Raw genomic sequence first — 22,666 nt, 5'->3', positions numbered from 1 at the left:
TATAATCAGGTGCTGAAATTTCATTTAACAGGCGCTCAGTTCTTTTTTGTGTGACTGTGCAGCTTTTTATTTGTTAATCACATTTTCTACTTTTATTATATTTACATTTTTCCCCCTATGTTAACTCAAGTTCAAAAATTAAATAACCTATTCTTCTCGTACTCAATTTACTCTGATGTTTGCTGCTATCTACATTTCATTCCTCCTTATGTCTTTAATCTTACTTACCAGTGCATGGGTACAGAGATAAATGTTTTACTCAGTCAAATCCCAAATCTTCAACTAAGGGAAGAGTCCATAATCAAGGTACTGTACTATCTGTCCTGATGTGTCACTCTTTTTAACCATCTTCATATGAAAGCATATTTGTTACAAGTGACTTTTTTTACATTTGTTTGTCAAATTATGTCCTTTATTTTCATCCACATTCTGAATTTTCTCTGTGATTCCATTTATAAACACTTGCCATAATATCTAAGACAAACTCATAAGTTATATAGAAATCCATATATTCATCCATGTTAAGCAAAAATCTGAAAAACAAATCCATTAAACAAAACCTTTTCTTAGAAACTGGTCTCCTGACCCTATAAATGCTTATAAAGAAAGAAGCAAATGAGACAGGCATTATTATGGTGACTTTTAGTCACCTAGAAACATGGCTTGATTTGGCAAATATTAAAACTTCTTAAAGAGCCTTTCTAAGTCTAGAGAAGGAACCCCACTGTAAAGAAGCAGTGACAGTGTCCTATACCCAATGACCCTATCACCAGCATGAGCACCATAGTCCACGGGCATTTATAAGGGGCTCTGTTGTTTTGAAGTTACTACAGTGCTGGTCATGTTCGAGGCTTAGTGTTTGCCTTTGTGTTTCAATATTGAATATTAGGTAGAAATACAATTTTTCTAATTAATATAATTAAGGTCCATTTATAACATGAGATTCTTCTAGTAACTTAGCTTTGGCCTTTCCCTTAGAGGACATCTGCTTTTGACTATAAATTTTAAATAAAGCCTTCTACGTATCAGTGAAATGCATATTACTAAATTTATAACTTCTCATTATTTTTCATGGATACTGGGACAAAAAGACTAGAATGTATCTTTACTAGTTTAAAATTATGTCATTTGGGCATGACACACAAATATTCTAGATCCAGCCTCTGATTTTAGTAGATTTAGTAAAGTTCTAATTTATTACTTAATCTTAGATTCCTTGTTGCATTGACTGACTAAAGCAGAAGAGTGTTCCTTCTTTCATGAAACCCTGAGAAACTGATTCACTCCATGTTTTCACATTGTTGCCTTCTACCCGCGTTTTTTGTTTCCTGGTGTCCGTGCACTCTTTCTATTTGTGATCTCGGCATTTACTTATAAATACTGACTTTATATCAAAATACAAAAACTAGGATTGGCTTGGTGACTTTTTAGCTCCCTCTAACCCTAAGATTGTGTGATTTGGAAATGCTGTATTGAATAATGCTTATATTTGCAAAAGTAAACAACCAATGACCAGTATGATCCATGATTACTTAGGTGAATTAACTTGCTATTACCTCTAAAATTGTCCCTACAGAGCATACATCTTTTTCCCTATTCAGTGGCATTCCCACATCAGATTTATCTCACTCCATTATTTTGGCTTTTGTGAAGGTGTATGGGCAAGTCTTCGCTCTAGCACTCGCCTCATCAGTTCTCCAACATCTTTCATTGATGTTGGTGCCCGGCTGGCAGGCAGGGACCACTCGTCCTCCTTTAGTAACAGCACCTACCTGCAAAACCAACTCTTGAAACGCCAAGCAGCCCTTTATATATTTGGTGAAAAGTCGCAACTAAGGGTAAGATTTCTTTTTCTCACTTAGAAACTTTATGGATACACAAAGGCAGTCTATAAAATTTATCTTAAACAGTGTTCCTAGAAATTTCATTTTACAGCATAGATTCTTAACCTGGAGTTAATAATCTCAAAAAAATTTTTAGCTCATACATATGTATGTCTGCATATACTTTTTAGAGATATATGCATATATGCATATTTATTAGCCACAAAAATATACTTACTTACACATAATCATGAAAAAATCAGCATAAACACCAGGAATATTAGGAAGTGTACATTCAAAAAAGAAATAATGCTTATTTGGGCAGTGTTTTTCCATTGTCTTAGTTCAGCTTCCATAGAAATCTGTGCCCCTAGCAAAGTAGATCCCTATTGATAAAGAAAGCTACAGGAGGGTAGAAGAGTAAACAGAAGAAGGCTGTGGCCCTGCATATGAAGACAAGAGAAGGCCAAGATTATTTTCTAAGTTAATTTTTTTTTTAACTTTGTAAGGCTAGAGACACATGTCGAAATTTCAAAATATGCTAATCAACTTTATTCTTACTTTTGTTTTTTAAATGTTTATTTATTTATTTTGAGAGAGAAAGAGTGGGGGAGGGGCAGAGAGAGAGAAGGAAAGAGAGAATCCCAAGCAGGCTCTGCACTATCAGCCTAGAGTCCAACCTCACGAACTGTGAAATCATGACCTGAGCCAAAATCAAGAGTCAGATGCTCCCCTTTTCTTACTTTTAAGTGATTGTGCTACCGAACTTTACTATGCTCAGGTCCTATAAGTTGTAAAGATAGTGTCTACCTCTGAAAGCAACAATTCCTTGGGCTTATTTTTGCAATTCACACATTACAAAATAGATTTCATTACTACTGATATGTTTGTGGGAAATGAAAGTATTTGTTAATTCAGAAATCCCCTGAGTTTAGCCCAGTGCTCCAGTCAGTGGGCTAACAGTGGGCAATAGAGACAGACCTTCAGTTGAACTGTGGAACAGAGACTGTGAGCAGGATCCCACACGCTTGGTTCTCAAGATGCCAATGACTGAGTCATCTCTTCTATGGCAAGCTGGCTTTGCTAGCTCCTCTCCCACTGCCAGGACTGCTGCAATCACTTAGTCACAACCTTTAGGGTAGAGGGCATGAAACTGCTGGGTAGTGCTAAATTTTTAAGTATGCACATGTGTCTTCTGATACAGCAGATAACTTTATATCCAGAAAATAGTTGGAACACTTTTCAACAGTAATCCAGGGTTGCCTGTACAGCCTCTTTGGCACCAGTGTGTTTCCCAGAGCACAGACTTTCCACACTTCATCATACCACTTATTCATGACCTGAATCACTCTCCAAGGTTTGTCTCCTCAATTCTCACTTCGGCCATTGCCTTTGCACATCTGTCCTCAGATTAGCTGTATGATCATGCGTATATGAGTAAGAAAGACTGACTCCTTGGGACTCATCCCCATTTTCCTCCTTCCCTCCCCCCACCCCTCACCCATCTTCCTCCTTCCTTTCTTTTTCTTTCTTTCTCCCTTCATGCCTTTTAAAATTTTTTTTCTTTCTTTCTTTTTCTTTCTTTCTTTCTTTCTTTCTTTCTTTCTTTCTTTCTTTCTTTCTCTTTCTCTCTTTCTCTCTTTCTCTCTATCATTCTATTTGTCTCTCCCTTTTTCTTTCCTTTATCAATAAAGTATTATATTTTAAAAACAATTCCACTGGGGCACCTGGGTGGTTCAGTGGTTAAGTGTCAAGATCTTACCATTTGTGAGTTCAAGCCCTGCTTCAAGCTCTTTGCTGTCAGCATGGAGCCTGCTTCAGATCCTCTATCTCCCTCTCTCTCTGTCCCTCCTCCACTCACTCTCTCTAAATAAATAAATAAATAAACTTTAATATACATATACATACATACATAATTCTGGCACACCATACAATCCACCATTCTGGCACAGTAGTTATTAGAATCTTTCTATATTCCATTCAAGTTTTCCTTTTTATTTATTGGAATTGTGTCAGTAGAGGGTAGTCCTTACCTGTCTGACATGTGCCACATTCTGGCTAGCGTGGTGCTGGCTAGTTGCAACCTGGTACTTTCTTCTTCCCACAAAGGAGACATATAGAAAAGCAAAGAAGTAGAGTGGCTTATTATAAAAAATTTGAATTGCCCTTATTTACCTTTTTCAGTTTATATACTTTAATACCTATAGTTAGTAACAAATTCATTATGACCTAGTGTGTATCAACACTATGGTTGATAGTTTCTGGTTTATAAGATAAGCATACCTACCTTATGTATAGTTGAGAAATTGAAAGGAACCTGGTTTTACTGGAAAGTAAACAAACTATTATACATTTTTTTTAAAAATGAATAGAAAAGAACTCATGTTATACTACTAAGTTCTTTATCTCAAGAACATGTTTTCAGGGGGCCTGGGACGCTTAGTCGGTTAAGCGTCCGACTTTCGCTTAGGTCATGATCTCGCGGTTCGTGGGTTCAAGCCCCACGTTGGGCTCTGTGCTGACAGCTCAGAGCCTGGAGCTTGCTTTGGATTCTGTCTCCCTCTCTCTCTCTGACCCTCCCCTGCCTGCCTCTCTCTCTCTCTCAGAAATAAATAAAACATTTAAAAAAAAAGAAGAAGAACATGTTTTCACATCATGTGGTAGTGGATTATATGGATTATTTTAATCACTACATAGCATTCCATATTGTTGGATGTTTACATTTCTTTATCTTCTATATGTAAAATTCCAATAACATTAGCAAGCATATCGTTTTTTAGGTTTTTTTAATGTTGATTATTTTGAGAAAGAGAGCACCTGTACACGAGCAGGGGAGGAGCAGAGAGAGAGAGGAGAGAGAGAATCTGAAGCAGTCTCTACACTGACAAACTGTGAGATCATGACCTAAGCCAAAATCAAGAATTGGATGATTATGGCAAGGATGTGGAGAAACTGACAACCTCCTACACCGTTGGTGGGAATGTAAACTGGTGCAGTCAATCTGCAATGCAGTGTGGATTGTATTGCAATACAATACAGGCTCCCCTATGACCCAGCAATAGCACTGTTAGAAATTTACCCAAGGCCTACAGGAGTGCTGATGCATAGGGGCACATGTACCCCAATGTTCATAGCAGCACTTTCAACAATAGCCAGATCATGGAAAGAGCCTAAATGTCTATCAACTGACGAATGGATCAAGAAGATGTAAGAAGATGTGGTTTATCTATACAATGGAATACTACATGGCCTTGAGAAAGAATGAAATCTGGCCATGTGTAGCAACATGGATGGAACTTGAGGGTATTATGCTAAGTGAAGTAAGTCAGGCAGAGAAGGACAGATACTATATATTTTCACTCATATGTGGATCGGGAGAAACAACAGAAGACCATGGAGGAGGGGAAGGGGAAAAAATAGTTAAGGAGAATGAGGGAGGCAAACCACAAGAGACTCTTAAATACTGAGAACAAACAGGGTTGATGGGGTTAGGGGAGAGGGGAAAATGGGTGATGGGCATGGAGGAGGGGACTTGTTGGGATGAGCACTGGCTGTTATATGGAAACCAACTTCACAATAAACTATATTTAAAAAAAATAAATAATAAAATATTTTTAAAAAGAAATATATTTCTCAAAAAATAAAATGTTTAAAAATCTGTGAAAACATGTTACCTTTAGTGGTAGTCCAAAAAGTAATCAAAGACACATACAAAGATTTATATTCAAGGATGTTTTTGCACATTATTTATTAGTAGTTAAAAATATAAAGCAATCTTAATATCTAAAAAATAAAGCAATGATTAAATAAATTATGAAACATCATAAAAAAAAGAATTAGATGTTTAATCAGCTGAGCCACCCAGGTGCCCCTATACTTTTTTACTTTTTTATTGAGATACAGTTCAGTAGGGTTTTGTTTCTTTGTTTCAGATTATTTCTTTAGGCTAGCTTCCTTTTTTAAAAGTGGAATTATTTAGACAAAGAAATTTTTTTCTTAATTCATATTAGAAATGTCATTTTAAAAAAAGAATGAGGAGTTTTTGCTTTTTATTTTAAAACTTTAATAGACCTTTTTTAAAAATAGTGTTTTAAAATAGTAGTATTAATTACATTCACATTGTACACTCAATCTCCTGAAAGCAGTTTTATTCCTAGAAAAACAAATAATCCAAGGCACCTGGGTGGCTCAGTCGGTTAAGCATCCAACTTCAGCTCAAGATGTGATCTCACGGTTTGTAGATTTGAGGCTCACATTGGACTCTGCTCACAGCTCAGAGCCTGGAGCCTGTTTTGGATCCTGTGTCTACCTCTCCCCCTCTTTCTCTGCCCCTCTCCTGCTTGTGATCTCCATCTCTCTCTCTTGCTCTTGCCTTTTCTCTCTGTCTCTCTTACTCTCTCAAAAATAAATAAATAAACATTAAAAAAATAAGAAAAAATAATACAATAGAGTAATTTGAGTAGAATGTGAAGAAAGTGCAAAGAGTATGAGAAAACTAATTCATTCTTTGGCATGAGAAGGTGGAGAGTTTTTAAATCTTCAGAACTAGGCAACAAGATTATCAAAACAAAATAGGTCAAAGGGCCATCAGTTTAGCATTTATAAATTACAAATGCAACCTCACATGGAATAAATTCCATATGGATTAAATATGTAAATGATAAAAGTATTCAAATAAATATAGATTGATACATGTGTCATATTGAGTGAAAAAAAATATCGTCCCAAAGCTAGAAGTCAGAAAGCCTTTCAGATTTTACTACATGTAAAATTTTACATTATTCAATTTAAAAGAGTAACTACAATGTTAATAATCTTAGGGCAATGAGATGGTGATTTTTATTGCCTTCTCAATGTTTATCTCTACTTTTTTTTTTTACTTTTACAATGACTATATTTTACTTACATAATAAGAAACAAATATGTATATGTTCACAAACTTTAATTTGTAGAGTTCTGAAACCTCAACAGTATATTACCTTTTCATTACAGTGTATATCTTGGAAGACTTACTTTTGGATTAATCATGCTGTCCACGTGTCATTGGTTCCTCTTTAGACTCCAGGTTCATGGCCTTATAATTGGCTTATATTTGGTGTTATAAGTTCCAGCAGGTTCCAGCCTACCAGTAGTCTCTCCAGATTCTCAGAATGACAGCAAGCCAAGTCAAACCACAAGACCTTACTGAATGGCTCTTTCCAGTAACACTGACACATTAGCCACAAGATTGACTTTCTTGACCTCCCCAACCTCTGCAGCTACTTGGCCTCAACTAACTGTACATCTTCAAGTATTGCAATTAAAAACAGTGCTCTTTTACCTATAGCACTTCATATGCCTAATTCTCTGCATCTTCGCCCACAGAACTTCAAGTTAGAATTTGCTTTAAATTGTGAGTTTGTTCCTGTTGAATTTCATGACATCCGACAAGTAAAAGCCAGTTTTAAAAAATTGATGAGGGCTTGTGTTCCAAGCACCATCCCTACTGACTCAGAAGTGACCTTCCTGAAAGCCCTGGGAGACTCTGAGTGGTTCCCACAGGTAATGTCTGGAGGAGCATGTCTTATAACTCAAGGAAAGAGAAGTCTAAGTGGATATACAGAATTGATATTTGAGAAGAAAGTGTACCCCCACTACCTGACATTCTCCCCCTATTGTCTGCACCATAAAGGCTTTTCAGTGCCAGGAAACATGTGATATAGAAGATGAGGGGGTAGAATTCTTCATCCCCAGGTTTTCAGTCTCTCTATAATTGAAAACTTAGTCTTCATAGGATGCTAAGGAGAAGATCTTTATTGTTAGATGGAAACTTTTGATATGCAATAAATTTAATCAACAGATATTTGTAGGACTCTTGCTCTTTTGTCGCAGACTGAGGATCCAGTACATAATTTGATTTCTAGATGGCTCCAAGAGCCTTTCCCTCTTACTTTCTCACCTTTCATGTGTCTCTGCCTTTTCCATGTCTCTAGATTTTAGATTCACCCTCAAACCAGCCACCAAAGTGATATTGGATGCCCTAAAGCCTATCTCAAGTTTAGGAAAAAACACATATCCTTTCTTCAGCTAAATCAAGCTTGGGATGTTTTTAATTAAACTCTTATTGAGAAATTAAGGAGAAATAGGTATGCCAGCACATATAACCCACATTTTCTTCCAAACCACATAAGAAAGGTACTTATGACATGCATATTTTATACACTTATGCAAACATTTGGCCAAGAGCATCTCTGCAATATACCCTTCAGCCTTGTTTTTAAGCCACTGATGCTTATACCCATTATTCCTTTGCCCCCTGTAAGGGGCAAATAAAATAACTTAGCTCTGTTAAAAATAATCTAGCTCTGTCCCCAGCCCCTCTGATCCCCTGTTTCCATCTGCCTCCAAGCCTCCTACCTCTCTTAAGGAGGAAAAAGAGTTGTTTTCCATAAGCCAAGAAATGATAGGAGTACCCAAGGCAGTCACTATTCTCAAGATACTTAAGCCCAAAAAAAAAAATTTCATATATACAATTAGCTATAAATCTAGATCAGGATATGTGGATTACTCTTATGGCAGTTCAGGATACTTGGAGTGCTCATGGAAGAAGCTGATCAAAACTCCCTTCTGTCCCTAAGCTATGAGCACCAGCCCCAAACTTCCTGCCACCCAACCTATCTGTCTGTGTTACTGGCATATTCTGTGTCCTGCTTCTTACTCCAAAGTAGATTCATACTAGAATTTGGTGACAAAAGACAGTGTAAAATATTGCCCCACTTGAGGTATTGGCATTTTAAAAGTTAACTTAGAGCAAATGCTAAGCCTAAGAGAATTCAAGCCTGGTAGTAGCTGGGTTACAGGAACAGTGAGGGGCTTCCCATTGCTGGAGAGGGCATGTACCTTGTTCCTGGGTTTAAAATAACCTAGCTCTGTTTAAAATATGGAAGAGTTGATTTTATTTTGTGTTAGTTGAAAGTTGGATTCGTTCTACAAATTACATCAAGTGATACTGAAAATATAGTTTTAAACTACAATATACACTTGGTTTTGAATCTCTATGGTCTTTACAACATAACTGTTCATTAGGGACTTTGAGTCAGTTGACTTGGCTTAAAAAGCTGAGCACAAATCTAAGCCTCCTTCCCATTTAATACACAGTACAAACAAGAGTGTCTTAAAATATAAAATTCATTTATCATAAAATTCAGCCCTTTAAAGTGTACAATTCAGTGCTGTTTAGTATATTCACAGAGTTGTGCAACCATCCTCACCAATTACAGAAAAATTAAGACTATCTGAAATAAAACTGACTACATCATAGAAAAACAAATTTTACATCCAATAACTGTTTTGGTAGGGCCACTTATAGAATCTCTGTCTTTTCCACTCTGTGGAATTATATAGCTCTTCTACTTTGAGGGGATGATGTAAGGTCAGTTTATTTCATGATCTGTCATTTGAACACATTATTTTAAAATGTGTCTGCTTTTAAAGTATGTCATTGTTTCATCTTGATTTTGACATAGAACTTAAAGCATTTAAAACTTATGTGGTTCTTTTGTCCAAATACTTCATCCCTAACTTGTTTCGTTATCTAAAGTTGATAATGAGTCTGTGTTCTTGGTACTCATAAAGTGCCTGGTCTAATTGTGGCCTCCTTTCTTATCTCTCAGCTTCACAGGATAATGCAGCTGGCTGTGGTTATATCAGAAGTACTTGAGAATGGTTCCTCAGTTTTGGTCTGTTTGGAGGAAGGCTGGGACATCACTGCACAAGTAAACTCTTAAAACATATTTTCAGTACTTAGTTTTATATTTGTATTCAAATTCAGTTGTTTTTAAGTTCTGCAAATGAATCTTTTGTGTAATGACTCATGTAAATTATGGACAGAGAAAGTCCTATGTTAAAAACACCTAGTATCCATCAGGAAGCTCTGTGTGTCCTGAGCTTCCCAGCACTACATAGCCTGGAGCTCTGGCTCATGGCATCACACGACAGATATACCATGTGAGCATACAAATGGAGCACATGATCAAAGGGTAGGACATGAACCATCCTTCCTGGGTTTTATCAGCCCTTTCCCTGGCTTTCAGTAAGCCCCTCATTTCCCCATCCCATCATGAAAAGGAAAAGTATGAATATAAACTACAGTAAGACATTAATTTATACCTGTCAAAAAGTAGATGTAGGTTTAAATTGATCCTCTGGCCTTATTAATTAACCTAGGAGAAGGCTGCAGTCAGCAAACTGGCCAGCTAAAGATTGAAATCATAATTCCCTGAAAGAAAATATTTAGCCAAAAGGAATTTGAGTTTTAGTTTTTGCTGGAAAGTTTGTAGAATTAATTTGATTAGCTGTCATCGAGCAGTTTGTGAACAAATTTGCTGTTGAGGTAAATTTGCTTGTCTTACTAACAAAATTTTTTCAGGACTGAAAGTAATGAAGTTTCCATCCTGTTTGTGCCCTAGGTGACATCCTTGGTTCAGTTACTCAGTGATCCCTTTTATAGGACACTTGAAGGCTTCCGGATGTTGGTCGAAAAAGAGTGGCTCTCTTTTGGTCATAAATTCAGTCAACGGAGCAGCTTAACTCTCAACTGTCAGGGTAGTGGTTTTACTCCCATCTTCCTGCAGTTCTTAGACTGTGTACACCAGGTAAGTAGAGCAAGCTTAACTTGACTTGATATGAAGGAAAGAGAAGAATTAGCCTTTATTGAGCCATTGCAGTGCTATGCTAGGCATCTTCATGTCATGACTCTGATGGACTCAGCCATAAGACTTGTTGAAATCTTAGCAGTGGACTGCTGGGAATAGAGAAGAGAAAGAACTAGTTGGTTTCTGAAACTAGCATAACTGAGTTGGCTCTTAGGCTGGCCCCCATGTGAAGTGGCCAGCACTCTAAATTATCATCTCCAAGAAGAGGAGCCAACTTGGGTTTGTTGTTCAGAAAGGTTGACCTATGGTAGGAGAGCAAAAATCTCTGGATTGTGGAAGAGCCTGAAATGCAACAGGTGGTCTTCCCAGTTTGAGAGGACCTTAGATTGTGCCTAAGAATATAGAAGGTAGAGCCTAACCCTTAGAGAAAGAACCAGGCCCACTCAGGCAAACCTGTGAGGTGGAGAACACTGGCTCAGTTCTACTCAGTGACCTAATCAGGGCTAATCAAGGGACGAGACAGAAACACAGGCATATAATCCAGTCCAACCCAGCAGGAGCAGGGGGATGGGGGAGGTGTGAATGCTTTAGGCTTCCTCCTGCCTTCATCTCAGGCACATCAGATATAAACTCCTTAACGGGGCCTTAATCAGGATTGGGCTTGAGAACTGCATGGCACTGGCTTAGCTAAATTGGCCTAGGAAAAGCAGAACTGACACTTCCAGCTTTGTTTCATCTTCACCACAACAATGAATGGGTTCTGGCATGTCAAACAAATGTGTCATGGCATGCCAAACATATGTGTCACAACAGTGAGCTTCCTTGAAGTGGATTAGCCTCAGGTTATCTATTGGAAAGAAAGGTGGAAATGTTTTTAGGAACCAGAACTGGAACTAGGTCTTCTAAAGGGCCAAGTTGATGTATGGGTTTTGTTTTGGTTTGGTTTTTTAGTCTATTAATAATTTGATCAGCTCTATTAATTCACTACATAATTTTTCATTTATTTAAAGTGTATAATTCAGTAGTTTTTAGTATATTCATGTATTTGTATAATTGCCACAATCAATTTTAGAACACTTTGTCACTCCAAAAAGAAGCTCCATACCCATTTAGCTGCAACTTTCCATCCCCCTAACCCCACCTCCAACATACACACTCTGGTGGTGGTTTTTGATTGCTCTAATCGGCTTCTCTTTTTTTTTAATGTTTTATTTATTTCTGAGAGAGAGACAGCATGAGCAGGGGAGAGTCAGAGAGAGGGAGACACAGAATCTGAAGCAGGCTCCAGGCTCTGAGCTGTCAGCACAGAGCCCAATGCGGTGCTCGAACACGCAAACTGTGAGATCATGACCTGAGCCGAAGTCGGACGCTTCACCAACTGAGCCACCCAGGTGCCCCTCTAATCGGCTTCTTAAAGAAAAGGTCTATTGAATAATTTCAATTAATTCTGTCCAAGCAGCATCTGGAGAAGCTGGTCACAAGGTTGAGCTTACATTTTAAATCTTTGCAGCAAATGGTATATTTGTTTAATATTTGAATATTAGTCTTTTTATTTCATACTCCTTTTAGCAGATAGATGAGGGAGATTTGGACCCCAGTGTCCCTGAAACAGAAAGCTGAACTGAGACCAAAGGAAAGGAGCAAGCATCTTTTTTCTCACATCTAGTTGGATGAAAGCATATGTGTTCTTCATGAAAGCACTTTTTTTTAAATTTTTTTAATGTTTTATTTATTTCTGAGAGAGACCGCGTGAGCAGGGGAGGGTCAGAGAGAGAGAGACACAGAATCTGAAACAGGCTTCAGGCTCTGAGCTAGCTGTCAGCACAGAGCCCTACACAGGGCTCAAACCCACGAACTGTGAGATCATGACCTGAGCCAAAGTCAGATGCTTAACCGACTGAGCCACCCAGGTGCCCCAAACACACTTCTTATTATCTTGCTTATTGCCTTATCTTATTTACCAAATGCACTAGGCTCTATACCTTAAACTTACATAGTGATCTGTATATGTATAATAATATGTCAATTATTTCTCACTATAAATGACAGAGGTATGGTGAGGCAAGTAAAAACAACTATACACTATATGATTTCATTTATAGAAAATTCTACAAATAGCAAAACTATAGTGACAGAAAACAGATCAGCGGTTGCTTGGGACCAGTGGTCAAGAACCATAAAAGGTTATAAACAGACTTTTTAAGATGAGGGAACTATTCTGTTTTAATTGTAGTGGTGATTACACAAACGTGTACAGTGACCAAAATTAATCAGTCATCCTGAATGCTGAAAATATGGAAATTTTGTTATATGTAAATTATACTTCAGTGAACCCAAGAAACAAAGTTTTAGTTAGTAAGTCCAAAGTCCAGCATCTCAGTTAACTGGAATTCCTTTCCCATCCCCCTGCTCTTGCTGGGTTGGACTGGATTATATGCCTGTGTTTCTGTCTGGTCCCTTGATTAGCCCTGATTAGGTCACTGAGTAGAACCGAACCAGTGTTCTCCACCTCACAGGTTTGCCTGAGTGGGCCTGGTTCTTTCTAGGGGTTACTTCACGTAGCTTTGTCTTTTAAATGCACTATTAAATATGTTAAATATCCATTTTCAACCTGTAGAACTCTGCATACCTAAACATTAGAGTCAACTAAAGAATCCGCTCATAATCAGTAAGAGATGAGAGAGGTTCTCATAGAAAACATACTGTCCTTGAAAATGAGAACATCATTGTATCCCAAGTATAGTAATAATTACATGAAATGTAATGCTTATGTTTTATTGGTGGTGGTATGTAGGAGAGTGAGTAGTCTAGAATGTTGGAAACTAACCTGTATTTTGTGAGTACCTCTTAAGTGGTGTAAACAAAGTAACTTAACATAAACTAAAATGAAGTATAAATTATATTCCTGTTGTCTTCAGATACATTATTATAGATGCTAAAACTATGTAATGTAAGGTTATATAAAACAATTTGAGGTGTCTTTCTAGCAACTTTTCATTTTAAGTAATGAGTTAAAATTCAACTGTTCTATATAAATTGAACTTTAATGAAAGTCCACTTATCTGTAGGTGAATGCTTCACAAACTGTAGAAAATAATATTGTTCAGGGTCTAAAGACCACTTTAGTATTAATTCAAATCTGGTTGTATCACATTAAAATTTTTTTAATTAAAATATGAATTTTTTAAAATTTGCCTGAACTCTCATTTGCCTTTTAGTACCCTCACACATTATAACCTGAGTGCAGGCAAGTCATGGCAAAGCGAACATATGACCTTAATTGCAGTATTTAAAGGATGCTTGGCTATGATAGGCATCAGCTTTGGTGAAGCAAATTACTTTGTGCTGAAAAGGGATTGTTTATTCATTCAAAAACAGAAGACTATAGTTAACAAATAGTGCTCTGACTCTTGCTGACTTAATTATAAGGTAGTGTTTCATCATCTCCTACATACTAGTTTTAGGCATTAGAAAATGCCTTCTTTGAATACCTTTCAAGTGAACACTAGTGCTTTACATGACTCTGGCTTTTGCCAGACAATTCGAATTACTGCTGTCCTCAGTCTCTCAGGGACACAAAACAGAGCCAGGCCCAACAACAGTTTTTTTTTTTAATGCAAAATTGCGCAGCAGCAAGTGAAACTCCCAGGTGGAATGTGTTCACTGCTTATTAACCATTTCTAACGTGCTGAATGCCAAAAGGCAGTCTATGGAAATTTGCCTAGACTTGTCCATTAGTACTAATAGAGTTACAAAGAAAACAGATGAAGTACTGATCTTAAATTAGAACTGCCTCATCATATAAAAAGCCATTGTTTACGCCAGTATATCCAGGTGTCAGATGAATTATAAATGCTAGCTCACTGTTTCATAATAGTAACATCTGGCAAATTTTTTGTTGGTTCTAAAAGAAATTGGCTTAGTTCAAATGATATCATTACAGGATGCTTCCTTTTCTTAAAATAGTTGAAGCAAATTCAAAGAGAAATACTTCCAAATACAAAATTGAAATTTTTACCTAAAATTTATTTTTAAAGCATAATACCAAAGGAACAAACCTGTATGATATGAAAGAAACAGAGTATAGAGAAGCATCTTCTCTATTTCAACATTAAAGAAAAACTTTGAGCGCATCTTAGAATTTTTTCATTATTTTCTACTTTGAGAAAAACAAATAATAATTATAACTTTGCTTTTGAAGTTTATTCAAATTGTAAATTAACTCACTCTGGTTTGGCTCTAAGAGATGGTTGTCCTCACAGTTACCATGTGCCAGCATTATGCCAAGTCCTATTCCACAGAGAAAAACTATTTGCTTTTTGAAAGTATGAACTTTCCTTGTGAGCACATGTGTAAGGAGCTAGGCTGCCCTCAAACAGTTTCATTACTCTAAAATTTATCCAAAAATTAACTGCAGTTAATGGATTAATAGTATATTCAAAGTCTCTGGTGTCTGCCTGCTTCTCATTTAGCTGAAAACTGGCAGAAACTGACATAATCCAAACTGTTTTATAACAAAACAATTTTGCATTAAAGTTGCTAATATTTTGAGAATAAACTGAGTTTACATATCAGTCTTACTAATTTTTTATCTTTTTTTTAATGTTTTATTTCTGAGAGAGGGAGAGATAGCGTGAGCAGGGGAGGGTCAGAGAGAGAGGGAGACACAGAATCTGAAGACAGACTCCAGGCTCTGAGCTGGCTGTCAGCACAGAGCCCAACATGGGGCTCGAACCCACGAACTGTGAGATCATGACCTGAGCTGAAGTTGGATGCTTAACTGACTGAGCCACCCAGGCGCCCCACTAATTTTTTATCTTTAACAATTTTTTCACCCTCTCTGTGCTTTGGTTTCTAGATAGATACATGGATAGAGATAGCTATCAGAAGGTTTACAAATCTTTTTTTTTTTAATGTTCATTTTTGAGAGAGAGAGAAAGCATGCACAAGTGGAGGAGGGGCAGAAAGACAGGGAAACACAGAATCTGAAGCAGGCTTCAGGCTCTGAGTTATCAACATAGAGCCCAACACAAAACTCTAATCCACGAACCATGAGATCATGACCTGAGCCGAAGTTGGACACTTACCCAAATAAGCCACTCAGGCACCCCAGAAGGATTACAGATCTTATATAAAGTCATTCATACAGTAGAAACTGCACAGTGAATGTTTGTTAAATCTTAATCTTGAAATAACAAAAACCCACAGTTTTTCCAGTGTTGACACCGTTCTATATAGGGTCTCTTGTAGCTTAACATTTCTGAATCTTGAAAGCAAAATCCAGTGTTGACGTACAATATTTTATTTTCAAAATGTTGATCTTTCCTGGGATTTGAATCATAGCTTATTTTATAGGCCTTTAAATTTTGTACATAATGGCACATGGACAACAAATAAGACCTTATAAATTCATGTTTCTCCAAATTCCATTTCGATTCTTTTCTTATAAATAACTGAAATTGGCAGGTTTCACTCCATAATGAAAAACAAAACTAAAATACCTCACATAGCTTTGTCTTTTAAATCTGTATATTTTTATCTTTCATCAAGATAAATATAAAATTATTTTGGACAACAGAATCCAGATGATGCCTGACAAAGGCCTAAAACTCTGTTCATCAGCATATTTGGGGAAATGCTCATAAAGAATTAATTTATAGGCTGAGATGCCTATCATTTCCAATTCTGCATAATATAATAAGGCTAAATTTATTTGAAGCAGATTTGCCGTTAGGCCCCAAAAAGCTTGTGGCCAACAGTAAAGAATTAAAAAATGAAACCAAATGCTGTTCTTTGAAAAGATCAATAGAATTGACAAACTTCTAGCCAGACTGATCAAAGAAAGACATAAAATACTAATATTAGACATTAGAAAGATGACATCACTACAGATTCTACAGATATTAAAAGGACAGTAAAGGAATATTATGAACATTTTTGCACAAATAAACAATTTAAATGATATGGACAGATTGCTTGAAAGACAGTACCACCCTCACTCAAGAAGGAATACATAATTTGAATAAGTCTATGTCTATGAAGGAAATTGAAATTTTAGTTAAAATCTTTCCACACTGTAAACCCCAGACCCATGTGGATTCCCTGATTCTACCATGTATTTAAGGAGGAAATAATAGCAATTCTACATAAATTCTTTCAGAAAATTGAAGCAAAGGGAATATTTCTCACCTCAGTCTATGAGACCGGCATTACCCTGGTCTGACAAAGCCAACAAAAGAAAACTATAGACCAGTTTCTGTGATGATCACACATTTGATGATCACACATGCAAATTTTCTAAACAATATTTTAGCACATTTAATCCAACAATATATTTAAAAGATAATAGGAGCACCTGGGTGGCTTAGTTGGTCAAGCATTCGACTTCGGCTCAGGTCATGATCTCACTGCTTCTGAGTTCAAGCCCACATCAGGCTCTGTGCTGACAGCTTGGAGCCTAGAGCCTGCTTTAGATTCCATCTACGTGTCTCTGCCCCTTCCCTGCTCGCTCTCTGTCTCTTTGTCTCTCTCTTTCTCAAATATAAAACATAAAAAATTTTTTACATAAATAAAAAATAATGTACCGTGGTCAAGTGGCATTTATCCCAAGAATGCACAGTTAATTTCACACTTGAAATCAATCGATATAATTCACCATAAAAAACATATGGTCAAAAACTAATAGACTCAAACAACTATTTGACAAGATAGAACATCCATTCCTTGTAAAAATGTTCAGGAAACTAGAATTACAAGGGAACTTCCTCAAACTATAGATAATATTTATATTTTTAAAACCTACATCTAACATCATACCTAATGGTGAAAGATTAAATGTTTTCCCCTAAGATCGATCAGTAATAAGATGTGTGTGTCTGCTTTACTATTTTTATTCAACATTGTACTAAATAAAAGTCCTAGTCATTCAGTAAGTCAAGAAAATAATAATAATAAAGACATCCACATTAGAAAAGTGAAATTATCTTTATTCACAAACATGATTGTCTATGAAATCTAAAAAAAAAAAAAAAAAGCAAGGCTACAGAACACATGATAAATATGCAAAACTCACTAGTATTTCCACAGACTAGTAATGAATCATTGGAAAATTGAAATGTAAAAATTATTACCTTTACAATAGTATCAAAGACCATGAAATAAATCTAACAAAATATGTTAAAGACCTAGACACTGAAAACTACAAAACATTACTGAGAGAAATTAAAGGCCTAACTAAAGCAAGAGATACCTCTTGTTCATGGGTCAGAAGACTCAATATTGTTGAAATGTCAATCTCCACAAGTTGATCTAAAGATTTAGTGCAATCACAAACTCCCAGGAAGCTATTTTGTAAAAACTGGCAAGCTCATTCTAAATTCCATATGGAAATGCAAAGAATCTAGAATAGCCAAAACAACTTTGAAAAAGAACAAAATTGGAAGAGTAGCACTATCTGATTTTATTATAAAGCTATAGTAATCAAGACTGTGTGATAATTGATGTAAAGATAGGTCAATGGAACAGAATACAGTCCAGAAATAGCCCCAAACATGTAGGATATGCAGACAACTGATTTTCAATGAAGGTGCAAAGCAACTGCTAGAAAAGGATATTTTTTTCAACAAATAGCGCTAGACAATTGGATTTCCATATGCAAAAAAAAATTAACTTTGATCCAAACCTAACAACAATATAAAAGTTAATTCAAAAGGGATCATAGACCTAACTGTAAGACCTAATATTATACAATTTCTAGAAGAAAATATAGGAAGAATTTTTGTGACCTTGGGTTAGACAAAGATATCTTACATTCAACACCAAAAAAGCATGATTTATAAAAGAAAAAATTCATAAATTAGATATAGTCAAAATTTAAAATTTTTGTTCTTCAAAAATTACTGTTAATAAAATGAAAAGGCAAATCAGTAGGAGAGAAAATATTTCCAAATTATGTATCTGCTTAAAGACTTATACCTAGAATAATTCAAGAATCCTTCAAACTCAGTAATAAGAAAACAACCAACCTATTTTCTTATGGGCAAGACATTTGTACTGACTTTACCAAAGAGGTACAGATGGCAGGTAAGCACATGAAAAGATATTTGACATCATTTGTCATTAGGAAATGCAAATTAAAATCACAGTGAGATACCACTACATACCTATTTTAAAACTGACTACCCCAAGTATAGATGAGGATGTGGAGGAACCAGAACTCTCTAACACTGCTGGTGAGAATACAGAATTGTACCACCATTTGGGAAAACAGTTTGGCCATTTTTTAAAAAGTTAAACATACCTTTACCTACCACATGATTGAGCATTCCATTCCTACGCAGTTATGCAAGAGAATGAGAGTTTTTGCCCATACAAAGGCATATACATAACTGTTCATAGCAGCTTTATAGGTAACAACCAGAAATCCAGAAACAACTCAATGCCCATCCACAGCTATAAATAAACAAATTGTGGTATATCCATATAGTGGAATACTATCCAACTATAGAAAGAAATTAGCTACTGATAACCCAACAACATGTCTGCATCTCAAGGAATTATCCTTAGTGAAAGAAGGCAGACAAAAAAAGAGTACATACATATGATTCCATTTATATAAATCTCTAGTTAATGCAAATTAATCTATAGTGACAAAAAGCAAATCAGTGTTTGCTTGAAAAGAAGTGTCTACGAAGAGGCAAAGGGAGTACAAGGCAGCTTTTAGGAGTTATGGATGATAAGTTCATTTTATCTTAATTGTGCTTATGATTTCAGGGTGTGTAGAGGTGTCAAAACTTATCAAATTGTACACTTTAAATATGTGCAGCTTATTGTACATCAATTATATCTCATTAAAGCTTTTTAAAACAATATCCTGGCTGATAAACCTCTAATCTCTCACTTATTCCCCAAATCTTAAGTCCTTAGATGAGGTCTCTTCTCTTTGGCCTAACCCTATTTCTTCTATTAAAACAATACTTAACAGAAGGGGAAGGAAACATGTGGATTGTGCTTTTTGGAGACCACTGTAGTATTTTACAGTGGAAGAATCTAGATGTCCCATTGACAAGGAGGAAAACAAGCCAGTGAACTAGGCAAACTGAGTCTCTGGAAGATAGAACAAAATGGAGAAAGTATAATTTTTCTTTTTTACCTGAAATCTAAGCACCAGATTTTGCCATGTGAATATAATCAGGTCTTCATTTCTCATCATGGTAAAAATACATTTCAGAAAACAGAATTGAGAGCCCAGAAATAAACCCACACATATATGGACAATTAATTAACAACAAGGAACCAAGAACATAAAGTGGAGAGAGGACAGTTTTCAACAAGTGGAAAAATTGGACAACTACATGCAAAAGAATGACACCATACACCATACACAAAAATTTTCCTAGAAGAAAACATGGGCAGTAATCTCCTTGACATCAGTCTTAGCGATATATTTATGGATCTGACTCCAAAGGCAAGGGAAGCAAAAGGAAAAATTAACAAGTGGGACTACATTGAACCAAAAAGCTTCTGCACAATGAAGGTAACCATCAAAATGAAAAGGCAACCTACTGAATGGGAGATGATATTTGCAATTTATATATCTGATAAGGGGTTAATATCCACAGTATATAAAGAATTCCTATAACTCAATGATTTAAAAAAAAAAAAACAAACATGGGCAGAAGATCTAAATAGGTATTTTTCCTGTGTTTCTTAATGTCAAATTCCAAATGTGGTTATCTAAGTATTAATCAATCCAACATTCAGGTCAATCTGATTCTCTTTTACCATTGAAGAAATCCTCACATGCCTATTTCTTAAACTGTTTCTAAATAGTAAAAGAAAGGGAGGGAGGGGAGGGAGGGGAGGGAGGGAGGGAGGAAGGAAGGAAGGAAGGAAGGAAGGAAGGAAGGAAGGAAGGAAGGAAGGAAGGAAGGAAGGAAAGAGTTGCTCTGTATCTTCTTTTCTACTTCCCGTAAACCTGATAATTAACCTCAGTTTGGGGGCAGATTGTTTTTCAACCCCAAGAAGTTAGCAACTGCAGGTCCCCCTGTGGCACACACAGGCACACGCACAGTGCCCCAAGCACCCTCACCGTGATGCTATCTAAGCACCAATTCCAGTTCAAACAGGGTGAGTGCCAGGGGCCTTGAGAAGTGTCTAACCTTTCTAACATAATTGTAGGGTCTGGGATTTGTGGTGAGGCCAGTCACTCAGTACAGTGGGCTGCGAAAGTATTTTTCCACTTGTAGAGGAGTTTTGCTTCTAGTCCTAGCATATGATCTCCCCTAAATGCCTGTAAGTTCAACCTAAGGTCATATTCATTATCATTTCCATTCTACTTTACCTCATAAGTGGGTCTTTAAAATCATATACTTAAGCATATTAAGTATCAGAATAATCAAGGAAAGATACAGATATGTATGAGGCAAGTAGTTTCTGTGGAGAATAGTCATTGAGAAAAATGTTTTGTTATTTGGTGCTTTGTTTAATAAAAAGATTTTTAAAAGTTTTTAGAACCTATTATGGACTGGGTCAGTAGAAATAGCCCTGAACTCTTCTTCCCCTGTGAGTAACAAAGTGTATTCCAGTGTCTATTGGGGCAAAGTTGTTCTTGGAGCTCACTCTCTGAACACTTTGCAGATTTCTCCTCCCTGAGACTCAAATGGAAGGGAACCAAGTTCCATCTTGGGCTTGTCTCCTGTCCTACCATCTACAACCTGAGTCAGCCCCTCTCTATCATGTGCACACTGGCTATTGGGGTGGTGCTATTGATTCTGAGTCAGGAACTCAGACCAAAGAGCTTGCAGTTCTAAAACCTTGGAAGAGGGCACATTAACCAGCTATTCAGAGCCATGTTCCGTGGAAAACTCTCCTGTCTTATGGAGATCTGATGCAACAGGAGATGGCTTAGATAAGGAAAGCAACTCCTAGGTGTATAAGCCCATTGCATGGGAATCACTCTCGCTTAATACCTCTTCCTAAAATCCATGTTATTTTGTATTATGAGCTAAAATTTTAGTTCATTTAAAAAACCAGTAAGAAAATGTTATAGGGGAGAAACACCTTTAATCACAGAAAACTAGGTTTCTAACCAAATGATAAACCTTGATAAATCAGTGATATCCAGATTATAACTTTAAATTCTCACTGATTTGGGGCACCTGGGTCACTCAGTCAGTTAAGTGTCTGTCTGACTTCGGCTTGGGTCATGATCTCACTGTCTGTGGGCTCGAGCCCCGCGTTGGGCTCTGTGCTGACAGCTCAGAGCCTAGAGCCTGTTTTGGATTCTGTGTCTCCCTTTCTGTCTGTCCCTCCCCACTCGCGCGTGCACTCCCTCTCTCTCTCTCTCAAAAATAAACATAAAAAATTTAAAAAATAGATTTTCACTGATCTATTAGGCTTTAATATCGACATATTACACACATGCCTGCTCACTTTGGCTGACCAAGTGTGGGTCTACTTTGCCAAATTAAACTTGGAGACAAAAGCTGGCTTCTAGACGGCCTGCCTAAAGTGTTCATTTGAAACAGCTTTTAAGCAAATATAATTATGATTGGAGCTTCTCCAAACCAAACAAAATTCTCTAACTGGCCATGAAAAATTGAGTAATAGAGAGGTGAAATTGCTAGGTGGATTGAGGTATCACAAGGTCATCAGCCTACCTTCTGCCACCATAAGATGACTCCACAGAGCCTGCAGGCAGCTAGTCTAAAGTACACTATAGCTCAGTGACCATTCACATTCTGCCTTGTTCTCTCCCTCCCATATCATGCCCTCATCTTTATTCCTGTGGACCTCACAGTCTTAATTTCATGATGACAAATCAGTTTAAGTGGCATATGCTCCCCCTTCCCTTGGCACTTGAACATATCTTTCTTCTACTCATCTGTCCCTCCTCATTTCCAAAGCTGTTCCCTATATCTAGGCCCTTCGCCTCATTCATTCTTGCTGTCCCGGGGCCTTACTCTCTTAGGTTCCAGCTCTTTTGCCACAATTTGTTTCTCTCTCTACTGGCTTCTCCTGCATTGTCTTCAGACAGGCACATGTTTCTTTGGTCCATAAAAGATCTCTTGCTCTCTCCTAACCCACTACCTCCTCTCTCATTCCTTTCACTGCCAAATTTCTTGTTTTATTACCCACTATTATACCACAAATGCTTGAAAAGCAAGTTATGACTTGTAATAATTTATGTCCATCAAGTATCTAGCACAG

General features: G+C 36.8%; 1 protein-coding gene across 2 annotated transcripts in view; it reads left to right on the top strand.

Moving 5' to 3' along the window:
• Nucleotides 1-22,666, top strand: part of SBF2 (SET binding factor 2) — a 521,490-nt gene that overhangs the window by 482,966 nt on the left and 15,858 nt on the right. For both annotated transcript variants that reach the window (XM_039244607.1, XM_039244608.1), the window contains 4 exons: nucleotides 1,654-1,838; nucleotides 7,188-7,364; nucleotides 9,476-9,577; nucleotides 10,271-10,456. In XM_039244607.1, coding sequence (XP_039100538.1) covers nucleotides 1,654-1,838; nucleotides 7,188-7,364; nucleotides 9,476-9,577; nucleotides 10,271-10,456 — 650 coding nt within the window. The remainder of the gene's footprint in view (nucleotides 1-1,653; nucleotides 1,839-7,187; nucleotides 7,365-9,475; nucleotides 9,578-10,270; nucleotides 10,457-22,666) is intronic.

This window comes from Hyaena hyaena, unplaced genomic scaffold (assembly GCF_003009895.1).
Source record: "Hyaena hyaena isolate Hyena2069 unplaced genomic scaffold, ASM300989v1 scaffold_245, whole genome shotgun sequence".
In the NCBI taxonomy this organism is placed as follows: domain Eukaryota; kingdom Metazoa; phylum Chordata; class Mammalia; order Carnivora; family Hyaenidae; genus Hyaena; species Hyaena hyaena.
Note: the sequence above shows the minus strand (reverse complement) of the source record. Positions and strands in the feature narration are given on the sequence as shown.